Source organism: Protopterus annectens, chromosome 8.part0 (genome assembly GCF_019279795.1).
Source record: "Protopterus annectens isolate FY-2018-M chromosome 8.part0, PAN1.0, whole genome shotgun sequence".
NCBI classification, from domain to species: Eukaryota; Metazoa; Chordata; order Ceratodontiformes; family Protopteridae; genus Protopterus; species Protopterus annectens.
The window spans coordinates 866,702,181-866,723,897 of NC_056741.1; the positions used below are offsets into that span (position 1 = coordinate 866,702,181).

At 38.6% G+C, this 21,717-nt stretch overlaps 1 protein-coding gene across 5 annotated transcripts in view; it reads left to right on the plus strand.

The window, feature by feature from the left end:
* The window catches only part of HDAC6 (histone deacetylase 6), a 1,533,697-nt gene that overhangs the window by 1,109,604 nt on the left and 402,376 nt on the right, over nucleotides 1-21,717 (plus strand). For all 5 annotated transcript variants that reach the window (XM_044080374.1, XM_044080376.1, XM_044080377.1 and 2 more), the window contains exon 20: nucleotides 16,518-16,586. In XM_044080374.1, coding sequence (XP_043936309.1) covers nucleotides 16,518-16,586 — 69 coding nt within the window. The remainder of the gene's footprint in view (nucleotides 1-16,517; nucleotides 16,587-21,717) is intronic.

Sequence of the window (21,717 nt, forward strand, 5' to 3'; positions counted from 1 at the left end):
TTCCTCAAACCATGTCCTCATTAAAAAAGACAGTATTGCATTTGACAGCTGTGGGAAGAAGGTATATGTCTGTTACACACTGATGCAATTCATTTCCAGAGACATGCCAGAATACTTTTTTTTTTCCAGGCATGCAGCAATCCATTGCTAATTTTTCGGCTTTTGTCATTAGAACTGGTCTGTCAAATAGCTTCTGTTCTGCCTTACTGGTTATGAAATACTCAATAAAATGTGCATGCAGTGCAGTAGACGCTGTGTCCAAAGCTTGTTACCACAGGGACAGTGACGTGTAGGAATGCCTGGGTTGAACTCTGTAATTTTCCTGAAGATGGGAAGGTGTAGATTTTAAATGCCCCCCTAGAGGAAGATTTACTTTTTGGGAGCTCCTCCTCTAAGGTACTTAAAAAAAATTAGACTGAAAAGGAAGATTGATGTAGGGGGTCAAACAACTTTTTCTTACCCCTGTACTTAGAGACCAGAGGAATTATCCTTCCAGCTCTGTGCCCTTCAAATCTGCACAAGAAAAATCCACAAAACAGAAATTCAAGAAAAAGTGGCAAGGAAACTTTAAGAAGAAAGGAAATGGATCACAAGGATCCTTCCTTTCTAACAAAAGTGCATGACTACATGTGGATGTTTTCTCCCTCTTGCCTCCCCACCCTTAACATCCATCCAAGCTTGCAGGTAGTCCTACTCCCTCTGTACATCTCTGGAGAAGGATCATATCATATTATTTTGCCCTGAAAGAAAAATCCTCATGGTTACAAATTGCAGAGGGCCTCTCTCCCTTTGCAGTCAGGGATTCCTAATCTTCCAAAGAGGCAGACTGACTTATTTACTCAAGTACTGAGATGATGCCACAAGGTGTAATACAACCCTACACAGAATCAGGAAAAATGTATATTTATTATATTGATCACTGCTACAGTAACCTGACCTATATGGGGTATATCCTTTGAAGGATATAACAGCCGGCCAACTTCCAAAGCTTCAGGGCTCCTTCCACATGCCCAAACTGTAAGACAGCTCAAGCTATGCTGACTTAAAAGACGGGTTTAGATGCCAAGCCCTCCCAGAGCTTTACGGCTGCCAAAAATATGCTCTTCTAATGCTTTTGAGGATCATCGGTCAGCTTGGTGCAATTCCTTTGCTGGGGAGATAAGTTCCCTTTGGTGAAAAACCTTCCATTTTTTTAAGTTTTGCTTGCATTTTATCACTTTCCTCTTCAGGAAAGTTATTTTAAAGCTAGGAGTTTTGTGGTTTTTAAGGGACTGTCACAAGACTGTATTGTACTTTTAGACAGAATCTCCCCCCGGCAGCTTAAAAGTTGTGTAAAGTAACTATAAACCATTTTTTCTATACAGAAATTGTTTCTTTTTTTACTTTTTGGCAGCTGGACAATGTGTTTTTAAAGTGCTTTTTACTGTGCTTTCTATAAAAAGGGATTTTTAAAGATTAGTAGTTTTTACGGGCGTTTGCTGCTTGTCTTCCCCTGGAAGGAGGCACCATTTTTGCTTGACACTGGAACAAACTACCAGTCCCAGAGTCAGTCCTCCTTCCACCCACATAAAGAAAAAGTTAAGCAAGCAGCCTTTGCCACTATATTAGGCTAGCAATTTACTTCAGCTGCAGTTGGATGACTCTGCTGTGGCCATTTTTGTACCTTAGACCACTCATCTTTTACCCCAGATTCCTCTGGTGTAGCAACTACAGCCATTATGGACCAGTGGTTAGCCACATTTTCTGTGACAGAGTTCCCTCACTAGGTATGGGAAAGCCATTCTTGTTGTCCTTGGAGAGGGAACATGGAAGCCTTCCCTGTTTTGTTAGAATGCTGTGTCCATCCCTGGGGAAGTTGCTATTGCCATAAGTAACACAGTTGGCCCCATTTTCCTGTCAAAAAGAAACAGAAAACTAAGCATGCATCTACTCCTCATCATATTTTCTTATACACAAATAGTTTACTAGGTTTAATTTAGGTTGAACTTTCTTATAAAGTAGTGGTAAAGAAAAGACTGCCGCCTCTTTTCCTGAAGAGATTCTGAATCTGAACAGAAAGTTTAAGGAAGGGATACTGGGTTTTAACTCAGATTTCTGATTCAGACTCAGAGGTGTGGTCAGTTAGTAATCTCCCTGTGGGGTTTCTCTTTCTATGTGACTATTCCTAAAATGCACCAGTGTTTTTAGAGGAAGCCTGCTGAGGTTTCTTAGTACCTCAGAAATTACTATGAGTTGTTCTATAAGGAATTTCCAGAACCTCTACACCCAGTTCTCCTGTTCTGTCTGCTTAAGAGGATGTGAGGGTTACTTTCTGCAGTCTTCCTGATAGTCAGCTGCCCCTAAAAAGGCAGATAGGATGTATAAAATTCCTCAGTCTTTTGTTTATATACATTATTTCCAAATCTGGCCCAGCATCTGTAGCTTTAATTGATCACACTGCTGCTAAACATGTAGTTAATCCAATCCTACTCTTTCTAGTAAGGATGGGAAAATTATTGCTAAGTATGGGATAAAATGTGCATATGTCTGCAACGTTGACTTTCAGAATTTTGAATTGTCAGGCTCATATGTTAAAGTTTATTCTGACTAATTGTAAAAGTATGAAGAATGTTTTATTTGCAGTTTTTTTCTTGTGAATAAAAATCACCTTTAAATAATTTAGTCTCTTCTGTTACACAGGTCACTAGTCATAGTTTACAGTGTGTGTGTGTATGACTCTGATTCTTCTTTCAGGGCTGCGGCCCACTGGTGCTGTTTTAAGGAGGTCTGCATGGCTGCATTCTCAGAACCTCCAGTTCATGGAAAAATTAGATTTTAAATGTCCTTTTGGATTTTAGATAGACGTTTAGTTTTTGGCCCCTCTGCTTCAAATGTGATCAAAAAGTGTGATAAGCCGATTTTTCCAGCCCTCCTTGTCCAGATTTTGTAAAGGAGTCTTTAATTCCTCGTACAGTTTTGGTAAAAAGAACTGGCAGTCCCAAAACCACCGACAGTCCAAGTCTGAATGACTGCTTAAGAGAGCTTGTGACCCCTCCCAGTCTGGCCTTTTTTTTTTGTATTCCAGAAAATATGAATCTCCTTTTTTTCTCTGTGACAGCAGATAGTTTCAGACAAGATTGGGAGGGTGGCCTAATGGTTAAGGTGTTTGCCTTACAAACACAAGGTGCAGGGTTTGAGTCTCAGAAGGGATAATTGGCTAGGCTTAAAATGGCTCGCAAGGGCAGTTAGCTTAGTACTAATCTATGAACTATGAACTATGAACAAATGGGTTCTGATGATCATTCATCAAGGTTATAGATGACAGTGGGGGGAAAATCCTCATTTCTAGGGCGTCATTCTTCATCCTCCAGATCCGACAGTCTTGTTTCTTCCTTCCCAGGTGGGGGGAATGGTTTTTATTCAAGGATGTTCTTAGTGCCAAATAAAGAAAATATTTGGATACCAGTTCTGGATCTTTCTTTCCTAAATCTGTTTATGATACTGCCCAAATTCAAAATTGTGACTTCACAACCTTTTACCTCTTCTTCCTGTTTTTAAGTTTTCTGGTAATACTAAACTTAAAAGATGCTTATCACATTTGTATTCATCCTGACTTCAGATGTTTCTTTTGTGCATCTCGATCACATTATCCATTCTGTGCCTTACCTTTGGACTACCCACAGGACCAAGAGTGTTCACAATGTGTCTAGCTCCACTTATTGCTCTTTGCAGCCTTCGGGGTATCCACATTTTTCCATATTTTGATGACTTGTTTATCTTTGCAGAGTCGTCTTCAAAGTGTTAGGAATCTCTCTGTCTTGGGTGAGAGATCTCTTAGACAAGTTGAGATTCCAAGAAAACATTTAAAAATATTTCTTGACTCCTTCACACAGGATTGCGTTCCTGTGATATCAGCTTGACATCTCAGTTCAAAGAGCTTTTCTTTCAAAAGAAAACATAGATCTATGTCTAGATCATTTTCTAAAGTTTTTCACTCAAACTTCAGTCACTATGAACGAACACCTCAAGATTTTGGGTCTCATGGCTTATCTCTGGCAAGACTCCGTATCAGAAAGATACAATGGTATCTGAAGTGACTTTGATCCCAGCACCAACACTCTGTCTTTTCAAATCCCAGTGCTGGTTGAACTCATTCAGTGGAGACAACAGATATACTTAAATCCAGGTCTCACCTTCTCCCTCCCTATTCCAAAACCATCAGTCACTACAGATGCCTCAGACTTTGCTTGGAAAACAGTTTCGGGAGGGTTAAAAGTGCTGGGTGTGTTGGACACCAAGGACAGATACAAACACACAAATATCAGAGATGCTTGCCCTGATCAAGGCACTAAACTCTGAGTCATCTTTGGTCCCCCAGAACCTCTTCAAGTTGTTGCAGACAATATTACAGTCATTTCATACATCAACAAGCAATGGGAAACCAAGTCATACCCCCTCTACAGACTAGCCTTGTTAGCTTAGGATATAGCTTCACAGCACAGTCTCATTCTAAAGGCATCCTACATTCTGTCAGAGCAAAATTGTGTGACAGACAAGCTGATCAAGACCAGGGCAGACCCTCACTAATGAAAACTAGGTCAGGGGGGTTTCCAAGATTTGGTCTGAAAGACAGATGCCTTTTCTTTTTTTTGGACAGGAATGTTCCAGGATACTTCTGAATATTCAGGAGGAGTCCCCCAAGGTCATTGTGGTGATTCCCTTCTAGCCCTGGCAACTGTAGTTCTCCCTTCTTTTGGAAATGGCCAAGAGTAATTACCACAAGCTTCTTCATAGACTGGATTTATTCACACAATGGCAGTGTTTGATGCACCCCACCATCAATCAACTTCATCTGACTGCCTGGTTAGTAGGGTCTTAATTCCTTGTAGGCACCTGTTTACTGAAGGTGTGCAGCAGGTACTAATAGGCAAGAAAGTCTGCTACTAGAAAATCAAATGGAAAGGGTTTTCTAGTTGGTGACAACAACATAGTTGGTGACAACAACATAGCCAGCACCCATTCAGGCCTAACTGTTTGTGGTTTTACAATATTTGTGTGAGGTACTATCCTACAGCCTTTCTTAGTTGTCTGTCAAGGTTCATTAATTGGCCATTTCAGCATGTCTGTCCATGGATCGTCCTTTTTCAATACAATCTCATGTCAAAATATTTTTAAATGGGGTTTTGCAGAAGATGCCTCCAAGTAAACCAGTGGCCCCTCCTCCATAAGATCTTAATTTTGTGTTGGAGAAACAGTCATACCGTCATGGCCTAAGTTTTCTTTGAACCAATCTGTTTACCTTCCTGCGTTATTTCCCAAAACAGAGGGGAGAGAATTCTACATACCTTGGCTATCTGCACAAAAGAGAAATTTCAATAATATCTGACCATCTCTTTATTGCCTTTGAAAGCAAGAAAAAAAGGGTAGTCAGTTTCTAAGCAAGTCATTCCTAGTTGGCTGCCTCAGCACTGTCTGCATAATGGAAAAAGCCCCCCTCCAAATATCAGGGCTTGCTGTGGACAATTTCTGGTGTCTTTTGTGACTCTAGATTTGTTCAAGAGGCAGTAAGGTAGTCATGAGTACATACTTTCACTAAGCACTATAATACTGACTCCTTTTCCAATGCTAGAACAGGTTTTGCTGGATATGTTCTCTCAAGGTCTTCTAGACTGTTGCCCTGTTTTCCCCTACCCTTATTTCCTAAACTTTGGCAGACATCCCATGTTATTTTACTGTACTGCAATAGTGATCTAATGATGAACATAGTGTAGTTGTGCAAGTTAACTCACCATAAGAGTAGATGTTTAATAAATCACTGTTGCAGTACTACCACACACTCTTCTTTCATCCTTTTTATTTTCTTGTCTTAACCTGGCCGAAGCCTGGTCCCTTTCACTTTGATGCCTTTTTTGACATGACATTTTGCTTCTTGATGCACTTAACTTCCATCCATCCTTAGGGCAAGTAATGTCTGAATTTTGGCACTCCATGTCCTTTTTATACCAGCATGTGCTTGTGCAGATGTACATGCACGAGGAAGGCAAACAAAAGCTTTAGCATGCAGATTGGACATCTGATATCTGACAGGATACATCCCCATGTAGCTTTATTACTTCAACAGTGAGCTATTCAAACATCTTCTGTTATGTTAAGTCATCTTCCACAACTGTACTTCCCTCTTTATCTGTCACCCCCCCCCCCCGATTTCTTCATCATCCTCTTCTACTTTGATTTATAACCTTCAGGTAGCCCTCAATCACCTTGTTCTATAGGTGAAATCAACTTAAATTCTTTCAACTCCTTACTGATAATCCACAACTTCTCCTCTGTTTGAAAAATAATACACCTGACCTGTGACCAAAAACTTTTCACTGCTTATATCTTAACCATCCTTGGTTCACTAACATCAAACTTATTCTTAATCCCCCAAAAAAAAAAAAACAAACTAATTATTTTCAGCCCTGGTAGATCTCTTCCTCTAAACAATGATTTCACCATCTACTCAAGTCCAACCGCACACACTAAACTGTTAGGTGTAGAAATAGACAATAACCTGAAATTTGACATCCACTTAGCACAAATCATCAAGAAAGTTAACAAAAAGCTTGAACTCCTCTACAGGAACAAACAGTTTATCACTAAACATACTAAACAAACCATTGCAAGGACACATCTCCTATCCATCCATCTCTATGCCTCCCCTGTCTTGACTAATCTCTGCCAAACCGATCTAAATAAAATGGAATCTTGCTGTAACAAGATTGCTAAGTTTGCTACTGAAGCCTTTTATAGGTCTCACCACTGTCTATCCCTTAAGCAGCTCAATTGGCTTGGGTTGCCTCAAAAACTTCTTCTCAGTCAACTCTCTATAGCACATAAGCTCTACTACCTTTCTGATACAACCCCAGCATTCCAGCATCTAATTCAGCCCCACACTACCTCTAGAGCCTTAAGATCTAGTAACCAGAACCTCATAACTGTCATCAAACATAAAAACGATGCTGGTAAAGCCCTGTTTGTCTGCAACACTGCCAGAATCTAGAACTCGCTACCAAGCCAAATAACTTCTACCACCTCCATTATTCAATTCACAACTCTTGAAAACCCACTATGTAAACAACTGGCTTTGCTCATGCCATTCCCCAGGTTAATCCATACCAAGTGATTGCTGCATGGATTCTGCTAAGAATAAACAGTTTATCTTCCAAGATTGTTAACTTGTTGATATTTAAATTACAGAACTAATAACTCCCTTCTACAAAACCAACAAACATCACCTATTGCCTCAAACAATGCCTAGAAAAAAAAAGTATTTTAATGTATATTATATACGTCACTACTTGTCTACTTTTCAGAATTGTTAAGCTGTACTTTACTGTGTATTCTTGCTATATTTCTTATATCTTTGCTTTATTTTTTTTACTCTCACGTATTGTAAACGTATTGTAGTTGTATTTTGGAGCTTTTCTCCCTGGGTCTCCACTGAAAATGGATTGGTGTCCAGTCGTAGTTTCCCGGTAAACAAATGTAAAATAAAATAAAAATAAAATCCATGTCTATAATTAAGTGCTTCTAGTTTCCCTGTTTTTGTATTATCTTTTGTTTGATTTCTTTCCACATATAATTACCTGCCATAACATAACCCTTGCTTCAGATTACTATTTCCCCATAAGTATAAGTATTACTAAACCAGTTCATGTTTGGGTACATAGTTAAACAATATGCCCTTTGTTTTATCTTGATTTATGTTGCATCTCGAAAAGACCAAAACTGTCTACTAATGTAGCACAACACTGAAGGGATCCTTTTCTAATTTGTTACGTACACAATTATATCATTAGTGAATAAAGCTAACTTTTATTGATTGACATTCCAGTAGTATTCTTGAATTTGTGGATCCCTTATTGTTTTTTGATACCATTTCTAAATATAAAGTATTAGAGGGGAAAGAGGATTTTTCTAAGCAAATCAAAAAATAATAAGCCGCTCAATAAAGAGCAAAGACAAGCAGAAAACCAGCTACTCCAATTCAAATTTTGTAAGCACTTCTGTTAAGTTTAATACCCCAGCTTCTTTAGACAGTACCAAATTTAAAATGCGCTGAATAAATAACACCCAGCAATGGAGTTTCAAGGTTGAATTATGACAATAAAGAAATAAAAAATGTTCATTGACTTTTATTACCCCTTTTAGTCTTGATGCAACAACTATCAGACAGGTGTCAGTAAAGAATTGGGGTCTGTTTCTAATAATGAAACTTTGATAAATAAGCTTGGTGGGAGACCAAACTTTATTATTTTTAAAAAAGGTCAGAACTTAAGCTTATTGGAATTTAGACAACCAGAATTATTAAAAAATAAAACCACCAGATTCACGCAGGGTTAATGCTCTTGGTGTAAAGCACTGTGAGATAATGTAAAAGACACCAACCAAGAGCAAAGCAATGAAGAGCATAAAATCCAAAGTCACTGTATCTCACCAACGATAGGGAAACCTCATCCAATAACGATACCCAGGCAAATAAAGGGCAAGACTTTAATACGAGTGCACAAACAAAAGAATGGTTAGCGCTTTCGCATAATGCTTCATCAGACCAATTCTACTGCTGTTACAACGACATTTAAATACTAAATTTGGCGGGAAAGCATACTTTTCTTAAAGAGATGTTATAATGCTGACAAACATATCTAAACAAAGACATGCATTCATCAAACTCTATAAGGACTTATGCAAACCAGCTCATCATTAATCACAAGCATGCATCCATAATCCCAAATATAAACAACAGCATTCATTTGGTCAAGTATACACTATCTGTATACCACTAATGTCCAATATTAACATAAATATATATGTATAACATTAAAAACATTAAAAACATATACATTCCACTATGTCGAATATTGAAAGTGGATAAATACATATGTGAACATTTAAAAAGAAGAATAAAAAGAAATACATATATAGCATATAATCCTAGATATGAACCTAACTAAAATCTAAATCTGAAACAGGTACTATATCTTGAGCTTCCTCATTTTCAGATAGGGTTTAACAGGTACCTTCCCATTCAGACCCGGGGGTTTATCAGACCTAAGCTTAATGATCCAATCGCTTTCCTTGGATTCAGTAAGGTTAGACAGGTCCCCCTTCCTGAATGATTCTTGTAATTTCTCAACAATCCTGAACTTAAACGTATGGTCCATGCCTACATCTGCAATGTGTCTAGCTAGGGCATTATGCAAGGAGCCCTTCCTAATGTGGTATATATGCTCACGCATTCTATCCCGGAAGCACCTGTTGGTTTTGCCGACATAGAATGCGGGGCATAAAGTGCAAGTAGCTAAATAAACCACATTGCGGGACATGCAATTTCCACTCGCTCTAACTCTGAATGAACCATATCCATTGGGATGAATAAAAATCGGATTGGAATCTATGTAGGTACAAAAATGGCAATGTTCACAAGGTACCGTACATTCTGCTGATCCTTCATCTCTATGTGACTGGACTTTAGGATAACATAGCAAGCTCTTAAGGTTCATTCTATTCTTATAAACAAACCTAGGTTTGTCCCCAATGACATCTTTAATGGCTGGATCAAGTGACAGAACATGCCAATGTTTACTTATGGCATCTTTGATCTTCCCTACATCTCGGGTGTAGTAAATAGGACAAACTACTCCTTTGAAACCGTCACTACCTCTCTGACAATTATTATCAGGGTCCACTGGTCTGTCGGAGAAATAAGGTGCAGCTCTACCCTTCCTCAAATTCTCTATATCAGACACCCCTGTCGATATATCTCTGTCAGTGTAGCCTCTCTCCCTAAACATGGAGTCAATGTTGCCCATCTCTTCAGCAAAACAAAGATCACTGGGATTATACCTAGATGCACGCATCACCTGCCCTTTCACTATGTTCTTATAAATGTAGCCTGGATGCATGCTATGTCGATGGAGAAAAGAATTCCTATAACATGTTTTCCTAAACAGACCAGTGTTTATAATACCTCCTTCCAGTCTCTCAACAAAGATATCCAAAAGGGAAATCTTCGTCACGGAGGACTCATAGGTGAACTTCAAGAAACTGGTGGTATCGTTCATTTCTTGCACAAACTGTACCAGTTCTACCACTGTTCCTTTCCAAAGAAAAAACAGGTCGTCGACAAAACGCCTGTAGAAAGATATATACCTGCAATACAATTCATTGGTGAACATATGCCTGACCTCCCATTCAGCCATAACTAGATTGGCGTAGCTATTGGCACATAAAGTGCCCATAGCTACGCCATCTCTCTGAAGGAACAAGTTCTCCCTGAAACAAAAGACATTGGATTCTAGTACGGCTTTAAGGAGTATCATAAGTAAATTGATCTCCTTATTATCTAGACCGGAAGCCCTCTTCAAGTAAGTATCAACCATTTCTATTCCTGCCAGGTTGGGTATCTTCGTAAACAAGGACTGTACATCCATCGTAACAAATATGTATCTGACATCTACAGAGTCCGTACCCAAATATGTATACAAGTCTAGTAGAAATTGTTTCGTGTCTCTTAGGACATATTGATTACCATTAACGATGTCCCTCAGCTTGTGTTCTACATAAATAGAGAGTGGTTCTGTACACCACCCTCTCCCAGCTACTATCGGCCTGTAAGGTGGATGGATCCGATCCTTATGGATCTTGGGCAGGCCTTGGATCACTGGTATCAACGGGTGTGTCACTTGGAAAAACTCAAACATCTGTTCATCTATGATATCACTTTTCAACAATTCTGATAGTAAGCTATGTACTCTCTTGCTGATACTATTGACCTGTTCCATAGAAATAGATACATAGAACAATGGGTCGCTCAACATTTGTAGCATGTCATTATTGTATCTGTCTACATCAAATACGACCATACCACCACCTTTGTCTACAGGTCTCACTATGATGTTAGGATTACATCGTAAATTGTTGAGTGCTGTGGTTTGGCAAAAATTCAAATTAAAGGACTTCCTACCATATTTCTCTCGTTCCTTGTATCTCATGTTGTACAGGTCATCTTCAACAAGTTTACTGTAGGCTGCTACTAATGGAGGAACATGGGGCATATAATATAAACACTTGGTTTCCTAATAGTTCTATTGCCAACTGAACCTCTGAATTCCAAAGCTAGTGACAAATTCCGTATATACAATTTAAAGTCTCTTAAAGTTGATTCTAAATTACTAAAACCTGTAGGAATGAATGACAACCCTTTTGAAAGTACATCCATTTCTGCCGCTGTCAATTCATGTGACGATAGATTGAACACTAGTCCTTGTTCCCTTGTCCCCACATTTTCTTCAAATTCAGAGTTTGAGGGTGGTCCGGGGAAAATTTCCTCTTCTGCCGCCCTCTGCTCATTGAACGGTTCCTCCGTTCCCTGGACAGGGACCTGATGGGAAAAGGATGTTTCGCATCAAACACTCTAGATGCAGAATTATTACTTTCAGGGGATGAATTATACACTCTCCCTACTTGGTTCGTAAGCGACCCTCTATTTGCTCCCATTTTCTTCCTAACAACAGGGCCATCCATGCTAGTTACAGCTGAACTAGTACCCAAAGGAGCTACAGCCGAGCTAGTCACATTCGCACCCATAATTTCATTGTTAGTCTGTGTATCCCGCTGTACCCCAGTGTTATCTGGACACATATCTGCTGAGTTTACAGTCTGATTTAAATTGCTATTATCTCCGACTGGACCAGTCGGTACCTGTACAACACTAGTAGATGAAGAACTCATTAAAGAACAAAGTCCGTTATTGACAACGTTATTAGAGTCAACATGGTTAAAGTCATTAGAAACATGTTCCCGCTGTTGTACAGTGGTGTTAACACCATTGTTCACTCTGGGCCAAGTGAATATATTGCCCATTTTAAAGTCCATTGAGTCGCGCTGCAATTTCGTTCTTTTCTGATTGTAAAGTCTTTTCTCATACTGGGTTACATTATCGATTAAAATATGACAACAGTCATTAACAGCCGATGCTGGAAAACGTAAAAAAATAGATGCCTTCTGTTCTTGTACTTCTAACCTCAATTTCTCCTCAATAGGTATAAAAAATTTGTTCAATAACCTCATGTAATTGAGGCTTACCTCTAAGTTTAACTGCTGCCACTCGAAGAGGAGTTCCGGGTATAAACTGCCCGTCGTCGGCATTTTAAGGACTCTAAGGGGGACTTGTCTAACCTTACTGAATCCAAGGAAAGCGATTGGATCATTAAGCTTAGGTCTGATAAACCCCCGGGTCTGAATGGGAAGGTACCTGTTAAACCCTATCTGAAAATGAGGAAGCTCAAGATATAGTACCTTTTTCAGATTTAGATTTTAGTTAGGTTTATATCTAGGATTATATGCTATATATGTATTTCTTATTTTTTTTTATTCTTCTTTTTAAATGTTCACATATGTATTTATCCACTTTCAATATTTGACATAGTGGAATGTATATGTTTTTAATGTTTTTAATGTTATACATATATATTTATGTTAATATTGGACATTAGTGGTATACAGATAGTGTATACTTGACCAAATGAATGCTGTTGTTTATATTTGGGATTATGGATGCATGCTTGTGATTAATGATGAGTTGGTTTGCATAAGTCCTTATAGAGTTTGATGAATGCATGTCTTTGTTTAGATATGTTTGTCAGCATTATAACATCTCTTTAAGAAAAGTATGCTTTCCCGCCAAATTTAGTATTTAAATGTCGTTGTAACAGCAGTAGAATTGGTCTGATGAAGCATTATGCGAAAGCGCTAACCATTCCTTTGTTTGTGCACTCGTATTAAAGTCTTGCCCTTTATTTGCCTGGGTATCGTTATTGGATGAGGTTTCCCTATCGTTGGTGAGATACAGTGACTTTGGATTTTATGCTCTTCATTGCTTTGCTCTTGGTTGGTGTCTTTTACATAACCAGAATTATTAGACAACATGGGACCTACAAATGTGAAGCATGTTCATATTGTAAAAATATAGAAGTAGAGTTCACATTTAGGATTAGGGAGCAAAAATTTACCATTAGGGGCAAATAAAATTGTAATTCAACAAGTGTTGTTTACTTGGCCCAGTGTCGGTCCTGCCCTTGTTTTTACATCGGCAAGACTGACAGTAGATTACGTAAATGAATATATGGGCATGTATACAGATTAGGAAAGGCAAATTGAACAATGCCCTGGCGAAACATGTGGCAAATAAGCCTGGCCATTCTTTTTTGTTTAAGGTGATTGATCATGTTGAGCATGATGGAAGAGGTGGACCACAGTCTTTGAGACTTGAAGAACGGGAATTATTTTGGCAAATTTACACATGCGTATGGCCCGCCTGGCTTAAATTTGTATTCCTTATCTTGTGTATTAAAACTGAGAAGTTTGATATGTTAGTATAAGTTGATATTTAACAACATAGTTTATCTTAAATAAGGAGGGTGCTTATTCATTTTTGTTTCATTTATTCATAATTGTTTATTTACATGTACATTTATTCATGTAATAAAAAGTTTTACAGAGAAATGTATGTGTTTCAAAAGGAACATTTTTTGTATTTATATTATCTGTGATTTTCAGTCATATGACATTTGTTTGGCACCTTACATTCTGAGATCATGTGATTTATGGATTTATTATTAATTCAGTCCATTTTAAATTTGGTATTGTCTGAAGAAGTTGGGTTATTAAACTTAACGAAAGTGCTTGCAAAATTTGAATTTGAGTGGCTGGTTTTCTGTTTACCTTTGCTCTTTTGTTTATAAAGAGGATTTTTCTACCTTGATCCTCTTCTGATTCTTGTCTTCAACTCTTCATATATCCTCATTATTAACCCTGTTATTCTATCAGAAAATGCAATGCTACCATTTCCCTGTTCATAAAATTCTGGCCAACTCTGTCAAATGCTTTCTCTGCATCAAGATCCAACAGTAGGATTGTGTTCTAACATTCTGCTTCCCTCTGGATTATCATAGTTCTGTTAATGCTGTCAAATGCGTGTCTCCCCACCACAGAATAATATTGATCCATGTCTGTTAACTTTGGTAACATTTAGATAGTATAGACTTAAACATTTTATAATCATGATTTAAAATAGAAGTGAGTCTATATGAAGCTGGATCTAAAGCGTCTTTACTCTCTTTGGGTAATACAGGCACTACAGCTTTCTTCTTAGATGGTGGTACTTTTCCCAACACCCTTTAGCCAAAACCTTCTAGATAATTACTTTCTTCCCTCATAACTTTCAGCTTTCCACTTTAATACTATCTGTTCTTGGAGGCTTCTGTATTGATTGATTATGCATTGCCATTTTTATCTCATCTCCTCTTAGCTTGTCTATTAATTGTTGAACCGCATCTTCGTCTAACCCTGGCATAATTAAGTCCTCCATAAATGGTTCCATTTGAGCCTTTTCTTTGGCTCCACCAATCCTTTCCTTTGTAGCTATGTTCATAACATTTCCAAAATATCCCTAATACCTTTTGTCATAAGCTCCTTAAGTTTCACTACAACTTTTTCAACTTTCTGTTGCCTGTGTCAGTGTGCTATAAGTGTTTGTGCTTTAAAATTATTATAAAAAAATATAGCTTAACAGCACCCTTTCTAAACTCATGTATGTATTCAAATATTCCCTTATTTTCTCTTTAATACTCTGTGGTTGCTCCGCTTCTTGTGCTATGAAATTATTCCCCTTCTTCTGCAGTACTTTATCCTTTGACCACCCAGTTAAGAAATTCTTATTACGACTTTCTCATTCTTTCTCTCTTATTTCTAGTGTTGCTAAACTCAGTTTTCATTTTATCTCACTAACCACCTGAAGTAATTTCCATCTTCCCTAGTAACTCTTAAGTCATATCCACTACGCTATCTTTAAATTCCTCTGCTTTTAACTAATTAAATAGGAAAATGCCGTCTGTCTAATTTGTGCGTATTAGTGCATTATCTGGTATAGTTATTGGATGGGTGTCAAACCTTTCAGTTCAATCCACATGCTCTTGTGAAGTATAATTTCTATCTGGTTAAGCCCAGTTATCATATCTTGAGGAATAATATGTAAATTCTGTTTGAATTCCTTCTACTGAAATCACATTTTCCATACCAAATATTTTCATGTATTTTCCCTGTATGTCCTCCTCATTCATCCACACTATTGCAAATCAGGTTCCAGTCCACACCCATAAATAATTGTCGCTTCTGAAATCTTATTATTTCTCCCCAAATTTTTCTAAGCTCCGTAATAGTAGCTTTTGGTAGAATATAAATATATGGCAGTGTAATCCTCCTCTCCTGCCAGTAATCTCATGCTACCATAAATCTACTATTTTTGCTCCCGCCCACTTATATCACTAGTAGAGATCCTGTTGCAGTCAGTATTATTCAATGCAGTATTTTTTTCATCTGTTTTATATGGCAGAATCCCTAATACACATATTGAAAAGAACTTGGCACTTTGCATAGTTAGAACCAGTTTTTGACTGTAAACAAGGAGTTAACACTCTCTTTAATCATTTTAGTTGCAGCATTCACCTCTTGCAGATCAATACAAATGTGAATCTTATCCTGCTTTACAACAGTAGCTGTACTGTTCATGCATTCCATTGAATCTGTTGACACCTTCTTTCTTTTCGTATCAGTTCATGTCGAGTTCCACTCCTGTGAGCTTCTGATTGTGTTATTGGCATGTTTTACTAAATTTGCATCTGCGATTATTTCAGGACAGCATTCTCCTTAAAACTTCCAAAACCTGTAAAATATAAAATAAGCAAAGTTGTACAAAATACGAGTGCAGTGGCTCCACACAATATTCAAGATGGTTGTGCCACTATATGAGCATTCCTGGAAAGATTTGATTTACTGTGTGATGATACATTGTGGATATGTTTCAACCTTGGCTTGCTTCACACAAGCTAAATGAAGCAAAATATAAGGAGAATTAACTTTCTCTTTCTGGAGACAGCACTGCGTCAAGATCTTGTACATTCTGATTTTTTTTTTTTTTTACTTCCATGTCAACAGTTTTTGCCCAGTGTTTATTCTTTGTGTCATAAATATAATAGTAATGTGTACACTGCTTACTTTTTAATGCCTTTCAGTCCTAGTGCCATAAAAGTATTTTGTCATATTACTAAGCCAACAGTGTTGAAATCTTTTCCTTCTTGACAGAAACATTCAATGTATTGCATAATATTTTTGCTACTTATATTCTGTACAACTTCTGTATTGTATTTTACTGCTTTTCTGTCTTGCTGATATGGTGGCCGAGAAGGGTCATGGAACCAGTTCACTCACCTGGTTAACCATTGTTAAACAAGTAAAAATTAAACAGAACCAAATGAATGACTGAACTGACCAGACTACACAGTCTGTAATAACTTTAGTAATGACCAGTCGTAAGTTGCCGGGGGGGGGGGGGGGGTGCATGCATCCGATGTTGTAACTGTTAAGCAGAATGACTAGTATTCCACTTTTTTTTTCACTCAAGTAATTTACTTCCTCTTGTCTCGTCTTTGTCCTAGGGTGATGATTTTGGACTGGGATATCCATCATGGTAATGGGACACAGCATATATTTGAAGATGATCCAAGGTAAGACAATGGTTATTTACAATCTTTTATAAATTACAACTGTCTTCTGGTGCTGTGTCATGAAAAGTAATGTGTCTAATAAGAAAACAGACTAGTAAATTCACCCACAATTTTATTTTGCATGTCATTAAAAATAGTGGGGTACATCTCAAGGGGCAGGTGTCCATTTGCATAGGTATGGATGGAAAGGGGAATGCAGGAGATGAGGGCATTCATTTTGAATTCCTTGACCAGAAATTAGATGCAACAAAATAGAATGTAAGACAGCATGATTTATTTGCTGGGAAAAGTCTGGAGAATCAAAATCAAGAGTTTTTGATGTGATTGATTCATTTGTTGCAGGAGATGGGACTGCATGAAGTTTTACAAAAGTCTTTGAAAGTGTTCCATTTAAGAAGATGCTCTATACATAGGCAGTTTGTCCAACCTTTGAATTATACCTCTGGAGATTAGGTTAAAAACTGAACTTAAGGTTAGACCCAAAAGGAAGGCAGTGTGTATCATAAGACTTAAGGAGGCTGGTCACCACCTGGGTGCCTCCATAAGTTCTTAGTTCAGTACTAGGCTAGCTGCCTTTGTGGACCATTTTAAGCATAGCCCACTTCCAGGATTTGTGCTGGTCCTAGTACCCCTTCTCTAATAAATAACCCTGCAGTGTATTGATTTATTTGTTATCTGGGATAATGGGCTTGTTGCATGACTATTTTCAGCCACTGCCCTTGTAAAATTGGGCATAGTGTACAGAAAAGGTGCAGTAAGTAAAAAATCTAAAGTATTCAGTGAATAAAAATAGGTATAAAATATAAAAGTTTGTTGAGTACATCACTGAGAATATACATTTCAGTAGTTTCTATTGTAGTTTAACCACTATAGCAGTTGCAATTTGAATGCAGTAGTTTAAGACCAAGAACATTTTTTCCTAATTGTAAGACATAGCATAAATGACCCCATTATGATGATGTCTTTTCTGCCTGTCTCAGCTATGGTTATATCAGATACAACTGCAATTTGAAGCTGGCAACTTTCAGACTTTTGGATCCAAGGCTGAGGCTACTCCACCCTTGACAGTTCCTCACTACCTGTTTGCTACTTGAACTACCCAGATGTGCTCTCAAAGGCTTAGTGTAGTGTTGTGTTTCTTCCACATTTGAGCCAAATGAGTGAACTTTTGACTTAGAAAAACCGTTAAGAGAATTTTTGTTTATCTTTTTGAACTGCCTCCTATTTTATTCTACTTGTTAATGGGTAGTGTTAGGAGAGGTTAATGTAGGCATTCCCACCTTTTTGATGTTCATCTTTGTGATCGCTGCTGCGGTAACAGTGGCCAGCTTCAAAAACTTCAAGGCATCTTCCACTCACTCAAACCGTTAGGCAGTTTAATATTTAATCTGCCTAAAAACCAGGTTTAAGCACCAAGTCCTTTAGAGCTTTCCATCCGTTAAAGAGAATGTGCTTCTCTGGGCTCTCAAGGATCAACTTGGCTGTTCATTTGCTGGGCAGGCAAGTTCCCTTTGGGGGAAAAAACTTCCACATTTTAATTTTATTGTTTATATGCATTTTCCTGGATAGAAAAATTGTTTTTTATCCAGGAATTTTTATTTTCATAGATTGTGAGATAGCAAGTGTAGCAAAGGACCCATCTGAGTTGGAGATTGTTGGAAAAAGGCTCAGTACTGAGCATTTCCTTTGGCCAGCTTGTTTGAAAATTACTTAACTTAGCGTGTATTTAGGCAGCACTTTTGCAAGGGCCTGTGCTCAGTTTACAGGATCTGCTCTAGGACTGGTATGCTGTCTCTGATCTCTGAGTGAATCCAAATGAAATCTTCCAGGGCAGCCTTTGAAATCTGAAATTTCGGTTACTGGCTAAGGCTCTTGCCTCCCCTATAGTGCCTTTTTTATGCCATGTCACAACAACAAAATTCCCAACATAAAAATAGCTTCAAAAAGCAACCTCAGTGTTATGCAGCTGAATGCTAGGAGTCTAAACCAAAAACTGCATTCACTGTAAGCAGCCCTCACTTTAGAAGATTTTTTGATATCTGTGCAGTCACAGAGACTTGGTTTAAGGCTGAGGAAAGTACCTCGGCCATACCAGGTCATAATGCCTTCCACACATTCAGACCACAAACTGAAAGTGCAAAGAACTAAAGGAGGTAGAGTATCAATATTCATCAAAGATAAATGCACCTCTAGATTGGTTAAACAAAACAATTTCCTTGAACTAATCCAGGTCCAATTGACTGTAGGTAAGACCCCTCTCCAGGTTATTGCCAGTTATAGGACCCCCTCCATGATTCAGGATACCCACACTGCATACTTGGATCTACTTGAATCGCTCAATATACAACCAAACACCCTGGTTTTAGGTGACTTTAACTACCTATCCATAGATTGAGTAAATTATACCTGTACTAACACACTTGCCCAAAGGTTCTTGGACTTCATCATTTCCAATACCCTGGACCAGTTGGTTGACACCCCCACAAGAGGCCCAAACATTCTGGATCTGGTGCTTACTAACATTGGTGATCATTGCACCACCCCATGTGTGCGGCCTTCCCTAGTGAGGTCTGATCATAAATCAGTCTCATTAGAAGTAACAATAACATCTGACCTCCCATTAGCAGCAACTACACTAAAAAACTTCTCCAAAGCAAATTACAACGTACTGCATGGTGGCATTAAAAGCTTCATAGCCCCTGCCCTCACTGATGGCATGGATGCCTATACTGGGATTTACACCAATGCCTTGTATAAGCATCTGTACAAACACATTGACTCAGCCCAACCTGATAAGATCAAAACAAGATAGTCAAGAAAGAACAAACCTGCCTGGTGGACATCCACCATTAATAGGTTATACAATAGCAGAAAGGAATTGCTGTCCAAGAGCAGGAAGGAAAGGTTTATGAATTGGAAGCATTCCCTCCGGCTTAAGCAAAGCAAATAAGACACCTCGTAAGGCATTCTAAAACTATGAATCCAAATTAGCCGCCTTTGCTAAGGATAACCATAAGGCCTTCTTTAGCTATGTCAGAAAACAACCACAGCGGGAACTTTCGAAAAAAACAAAACCAAGAAATAAAGAAAGTCCCAGGAGAAAGTTGCAGCTGATTTCTTTATTCACTTAAAAACACCAAATAAACGCCGTTAACACCAAGCATTAGAAATGGCAAAAGTCTATTTTAATTTAAGCTGTTTGGATTCTGTGGGATTGTTTTAGTACTTGATTAAATTGAATGTATGAACTTTTGATTGGTTCTATACTATTTTAAACAGGGTATAAAATGTATCAGAAACCAGGTCACATGCTAAATCTGATGAAGTCTATGGGACGAAAACGCATGGTGTTAACGGCGTTTATTTGGTGTTTTTAAGTGAATAAAGAAATCAGCTGCAACTTTCTCCTGGGACTTTCTTTATTTCTTAGCTATGTCAGAAACCTTAAAGGAAAAACCCAGATCTGTGCAGAACTGGTTGTTAATGGCACCACATATAGTGAACCTGCAGAAATAGCCAACCTGCTAGCTGACCTGTTCAGTGAAAACTTCTCCCCCCTGTCCCTGCAACATATACCCCCCAAAGCATCCCTACCCCCTGTCCTCCACCTAATATCAAGGAGCAGGTCGTAAACACTCTCTCCAAAGCCAAAAATGCTGACTGTATGGAACCTGATAGTATCCCAGGCTGCATTCTAAATGGATTAAAACAGGAATTAGCTGCATCTCTGGGTACTCTTTTTAACCAGAATCTAAGCACTGATTTTGTACCTGCTGAATGGAAAACTGCAACCGTCATCCTGTTACATAAAGTAGGTGCCTCCACAGACCCTGGGAACTATAGACCCATAAGTCTGACTAGCCTAATCTGCAAGGCTATAGAAAGAATAATCATGGACTTTATCAACAAAGATATAGGAGACCACTAAATGCTCGACCGGACCCAGTTTTTCTTCATTAAAGGGAGATCCTTCTTCTTGAACTTGGTGGACTTCTTTGAGACAGTCAACAAAGCCCTGGACGAAGGCAAATCCATATGGCCTACCTAGACCTGACCAAGGTCTTTGACACTATTCCCCACACAGGCATCATTGATAAACTTACCCAGCTGGAGATCAAGCTGTATAGTTTCAGGTGGGTTTCAAAGTAGCTCACCGATCAAAAATCACACAGTCAAAATAGATGACTCTACCTCCACCAGCAGACCCTTAAGTGGCGTTCCACAGGAATCTGTGCTGGGGCCCCTATTGCTTGGAATCTACTTATCTGATGTACAGGCTAAAACAAAAGCCCTATGGCTGACAAAGTTTGCTGATGATCACAAATTGGGTGTAGTTATTGAGTCCCCAAATGATGTCAACATCCTAAAAGAAGGACTTACAGACAGGCGGCTGGTGCCAATGTCATGGGCTAAAACTCAATGCAAAAAAAATGCATCATTATTATCCACCTCAGCAAGGGCAATGTCCCTGCACATTACCACATTAATAGCCACACCCCAAGCACGCAGAGTGGTGAGAGATTTGGGCACATAGGTGGACAGCAACCTTTCCTTTGACCACCATGATTCCTCAGTGGTAAGAAAGGCTTTCTGTGTCGCCCACCTCATAAATAGGAGCATTGCATCTGGAACAAAAGAGTTTTTAACCCCCTGTACTCCTCGCACATCAAGCGAGTAATACAGTACAGTGCTACCTTTGGTATGTACCTTACCAGGCACCTGCAGCAACTGGGAAGTCATTAAAGGTTTCTTGCAAAAAAAATTCAAGGTCTGCAGCATATCTCATACATTGATGGACTGAAATCACTGTCACTGTACTCTGTCTTACAGACTACTTAGAGGTGACCACTGACTTGCATGTAAAGCAATTGCAGATCCTGCTCCAATGGAAATGCTACACATTCATAAATCAAATGGTGTAAGATGCACTGTCTCTAGGGAACTAAACCTCGTATGTGACATCAACCGGACGTGCTGAAGAGACAGATATGACTCACAGAGGTTACCTCTTCTCTGGAACATACGTCCAATTCAGATGAGGCAGTGCCCCTTGATAACCCTGTTTAAGCATAATTTGGGTGATTGGATGGGAAACCGCAAATTCAACCCCGGGGTTTCACCTGTGTCCCTC